This window comes from Octodon degus, unplaced genomic scaffold (assembly GCF_000260255.1).
Source record: "Octodon degus isolate 3935 unplaced genomic scaffold, OctDeg1.0 scaffold00093, whole genome shotgun sequence".
Classification (NCBI taxonomy): domain Eukaryota; kingdom Metazoa; phylum Chordata; class Mammalia; order Rodentia; family Octodontidae; genus Octodon; species Octodon degus.
Genome location: NW_004524669.1, coordinates 7,649,212 through 7,654,215, shown reverse-complemented (window position 1 = coordinate 7,654,215; position 5,004 = coordinate 7,649,212). Strand labels below are relative to the sequence as shown.

Below are 5,004 nucleotides of genomic sequence, written 5' to 3'. Positions count from 1 at the left end.
GTTCTGTGGAGTAGGTACATCTACATCATATGTAGCCCATGCCTCCCCCCTCTTACTGATCTCAAAACCGTCTGCCTCCAGTTTACTCTGTCATTTATTTTACTCTTGATTTATGTCTTGGGTTTCTCATGAAAGGAACTATGCGGTGTTTAACTTCTTGTGTCTGACTTACTTCACTTAACATGATGGGCTCAAGATCCATCTGTTTTCATACCAACACGTTTTTCCAGCTGTTCTTTATGGCTGAATATATCACATTTTCTTTATCCATATGTCTGCTGATGGGCATTTAGAGCATTTCCAGAGCTTAGCTATTTGGAATTGTGCTGCTGTAAACACAGATATGTGTGTATCACTATTGTATAATGATGTTAACTCTTTCAGGAATATACCCAGGAGACATCTAACTGGATCAAATGGAATTTCTATTTTTTAGGCCTTATCTTAATGTGAACAAGAGGGCTGGTACTTGACTATCTGTTCAGAGCACAATATTTTTATAGTGTTTCAAAAGACACTGTCATTTTCCAATTTAACACATCATGTTTGCTGTTACTTCTTAATCCAAGATTCCACATATATATTAAATAATGTCTCAAATTAAAAAGGAGAGAAATAAAAGAAAAAAGATTGGAAAAGATAAAATCATCATTATTAGCAGATGGCAGTAGAATCTACATAGAAGACTTCATAAACTCCAACAAAAGATTTCTACATTTAATAACTAAACCCAGTACCATAGCTGGATACAATATCAACAGTCAAAAATTCTGTACACAAACAACAACCTCACTGAGAGAGAAATTAGTGAAACCACACCTTTCACAATAGCATCTAAAAAAATGAGATCAGAGGAAGTTAACAAAGAAAATAAAAGATTTATACAGTGAAAGTTACACTGCTCTGAAATAAGACGCTGAAGAGGATTTAATAAAATGGAGAGATATTTCTTGCTCCTGGATAGGAAAACCGACATCATGAAAATGGCCATACACCCAAAATTGTTAAACAGTTTCAATGAAGCCCCAATTAAAATATTATTAGTATACTTCACAACTCTAGAGAAAACATTCCTAAAATTATTGGGAAACAGAGGACACCTCAAATAGAAAAAGCAATCATGAACCAGAAAGGAAAGCCAGGAGGCATTACAAGCCCAGACTTGAAATTTTACTACAAAGGTTGTGATAAAATCAACAAGGTACTGGAAAAAAACATACCCAAAGATTAATGACATGGATTAGAAGATGTAGACACAACCACAAGCATAGCCACCTTATCTTTGACAAAGGGGCCAAACATGTTCACTGGAAGAAAGATGGTGTCTTTAATAAGTGGTGCTGGAAAAACTGGCTTTTCACATAGCAAAGACTAAAATTTGCCAAATATGAAAAATTTTTTTATGCTTTACCTTTTTAGCTTTATTTGGGAGTACTTAAAAACATAATTTTGAATGATCAAGTCATTGATTTTGTTTCTAGCATTCATCTGCTATTTTAAAAAGTTTTGTTTTTCCTCTTTACAAAATACATGTTTGTACCAAAAATTAAACAGAAATAAATTAGTTTAGGTACAGCAGACACCTTTATAATATGGGTTTTCCTATATAAGAACATTCTTTTCCTGTTTATTAAAGCTTCCTCCAGTGGCCCTTGGTGGAGAACTACAATTTTCATCACATAGGTTCCATAAAACAATTATTTGTTCCTAGAATATCTACTGCTCTTGATGCTGCTGAGGAGAGATTTTCCCCCCAATACTTTCTAGTTGGTTGGTGGTACAAAATGTTATTTTTTAACTGGTGATATTCATTAAAAATTGAATAAAATGGGAAAAGATGTGTTTCCATGTGAAGACTTTGCCACATTCACTTCCCTCCCAGAGAATTCCTCCAAGGTGAATCTGATGATTCATGATCCATTTCAGCATTAATTTTCAGAGCTCCTACATCCCTCTCATTACTAAGATTTTCCTTCATTATGGATACTCTGATGCTGACCAAGTTGGAAGGTAAACCTGAAAGCTTTCCCACAGATATTACACACATGAGGTTTTTTCCAAGTGTGGACAGTCTGGTGTATAATACAGTCAGAACTAAAGCTGAAGCCTTTGCCACACTCTACACATCGGAAAGGTTTCTCCCCAGTGTGGCTTCTCTGATGCCGAATTAAATGGGCATTAACATGGAAGGCTTTTCCACACTCCTTACACTGAAAGGGTTTTTCTCCAGTATGAATTCTCTGGTGTACAATATAGTCAGAGCTACAGCTGAATGCCTTTTCACATTCCATACATTTGAAAGGTTTCTCTCCAGTATGTATTCGCTGATGTCTAGTTAGCTTGGCATTGATACTGAAAGCTTTGCCACATTCTTTGCACTGATAAGGCTTTTCTCCAGTATGGATTCGGTGATGATCAAGTAGGTTTCTTTTAGAAGTAAAGCATTTCCCACATTCATTACATTCAAATGGTTTCTTTCCAGTGTGAACTCTCTGATGTTGCATTAGTTTTGCATTGACATTGAAAGCCTTTCCACACTCATCACACTTGTAGGGCTTCTCCCCAGTATGGATCCTCAGATGCTGCCGAAGCTGAGAGTTACACCTGAAAGCCTTCCCACACTCATTACACCCATATGGTTTCTCACCAGTGTGGATTCTCTGGTGCTGGATTAATTTCCCTTTGACACTGAAGGCTTTTCCACATTCATTGCATCCATAGGGCTTCTCACCTGTGTGAATTCTTTGATGCTGAATGAGTTTTGCATTATTATTGAAGGCTTTTCTACACTCTTTACACTGATAGGGCTTCTCTCCAGTATGGATAATCTGATGCTGCCTAAGCTGAGAGCTGCACCTAAAGCCTTTCCCACACTCACTGCATACATAAGGTTTTTCTCCAGTGTGGATTCTCTGATGCTGTATTAATTTTGCATTAACATTGAAAGCTTTCCCACAGTCACTGCACTCATAAGGTTTCTCTCCAGTGTGAACTCTCTGGTGCGTATATGCAGAACTACAGCTAAACCCCATTCCACACTCCTGGCACTGATAGAGCTTCTCTCCTGTGTGGATCCTCTGGTGCCTACTAAGACTTCCATTAACACTAAAGGCCTTCCCACAAACTTTACACTGATAGGGCTTCTCCCCACTGTGGATTGTCTGATGTGTGAGATAATGGGAACTGTAACTGAAGCACTTCCCACATTCCACACATTTGAAGGGTTTTTCCCCACTATGAAACCTCTGATGCCAAATTAATTCTGTGATAACGTTGAAGGCTTTGCCACACTCCACACACTGATAAGGCTTCTCCCCAGTGTAGTTTTCTAGATACTGATTAGGTTGAGGGTCAAATCTAAAGATTTCTACTAAATCCTCACATTTCACAGGTCTTTCCACAGTATTAATTATTTCATGCTTAATCAGTTCTGTGTCAAAGCTAAAGGCTTTCATCAGTCCTATACAATCAGGGTACTGCTGTTCAGTGGAGATACTATGATGCTGAAACAAGTTTGGACTGTGACTAATGGAATACTCCTCCATGGAGTTTATTTCATCTTTTACTGCTCCCTTCATGTTGCTGCTGTTTTCCTTCTTCATCCTTCCTGCTGAGTGGACTTTCTGTAGTTGCTCTGGTATATAGGTTTCTGAAAAGTTTATTTCCAGGGGAAAAGCCCTTGGAAGTTCAAATGATGTGCTATCCTTTTCTTCACACACTTCCTTTGTCAAATTACTGTTTGTCTGCATATTAGTACCTACCTGAGGGCCTATTCCACTTCCAGTGGCCAGTGGCAATGGGTGCTCCAGCTCACCTCCTTGCTCCAGTTGTGAGATCACAGCAGGTTTGAGAAATGGAAATCCCAGTGAGGCCACATTCCCATAATTCTCCAGCATCACATCCTTGTACAAGGCTCTCTGTGCAGGCGACAGTGCATCCCATTCCGTCTGGCTGAAGTACACAGCCACATCTTCAAAGGTCACCAACTTCTGAAACAACAGGTTCCTGCTGCCCTAGGGCCAATTCTATGGGTCAGGCCCTGTGGCCAGGATGGGAGAAGCATGGCTGCCATCACCTCGTGTCCCTCTCAGAGACGGGCCAGAGCTCTACAGCCGGCTGCTCCCCAAATATGAAAATTTTTGAAACTAAATTTTCTTTAGTTTCACCAGACATGAAACTAAAGTAAAAATAGATAAAAATTTAAATATTAAAACATAAAACATTAAATCTACTGGAGGAAAATGTAGGTAGAAATCTTGAAGATGTATGTGTGCATACAGTTCATTAGCAAAAATCAAACTGGGTGGGAAATACTTCCAAGAATCACCACCTAGGATCTCACCTCTTAAAAGTTCTGCATGTCAAAAGAAATCACCAACAGAGTACAAAGAAAACCCACCAATTAGGAAAAATTGTAACCAATTATCCCTCAGACAAAGGACTTCTATCTAGAACATATAAAGAATTTTTAAAAATCAGACCCCCAAATTCAAAGTCCCAATCCATAAATGGACATCCGAGATGTATAGACCCTCTCAGATGAAGAAGAACAAATGGCAAACAACATCTCTTCTCATTCAAGAAATGCAAATGAAAATAACAATACAAAGAATGACTATCTCCAAGAAATCAACCAAGAACAAATGTTGGCAGGTTTGTGAGGAAATAAAGGAATGTTTCTCCACTGTTGGTGGGAGTGTAGACTGATACAACATAAATAACATATTTGTATGATTTGAAGTAATTATATAGTATACAAGTATGTATTGAGTACTTTTCAATCTTTTACCTGTCACAAATTTACTAATTCTAATGTAAACATGATGCTACAAAAATTTCTCATTTTTATCAAGCAGTTAAAGGCATTTCTGTTGCAAAAAGCCAACACTATAACAATTATTTCATAATAATGTCTATGGAAATCAATGTGGTGATTCCTAAAAATACTAGACTTAGAGGTCCCATTCAGCTCAGCTATTTGCCACTTGGTATTTTTATAAATGA

The 5,004-nt window shown here is 37.9% G+C and overlaps 1 protein-coding gene across 1 annotated transcript; it reads right to left on the bottom strand.

Annotated features, from left to right (window-relative positions):
- Positions 1 to 1,747: 1,747 nt before the first annotated feature.
- LOC101583153 (zinc finger protein 23) lies at positions 1,748 to 3,968 on the bottom strand. Its single transcript, XM_023722884.1, has one exon. The coding sequence runs from the start codon at positions 3,894 to 3,896 to the stop codon at positions 1,962 to 1,964; it is 1,935 nt and encodes a 644-aa protein (XP_023578652.1). The 5' UTR covers positions 3,897 to 3,968; the 3' UTR covers positions 1,748 to 1,961.
- Between the last annotated feature and the right edge of the window lie 1,036 nt (positions 3,969 to 5,004).

Excerpts from the sequence above, each read along its gene's own strand:
- LOC101583153 (XM_023722884.1), bottom strand. The coding sequence starts at position 3,896 with ATGCTGGAGAATTATGGGAATGTGGCCTCACTGGGATTTCCATTTCTC.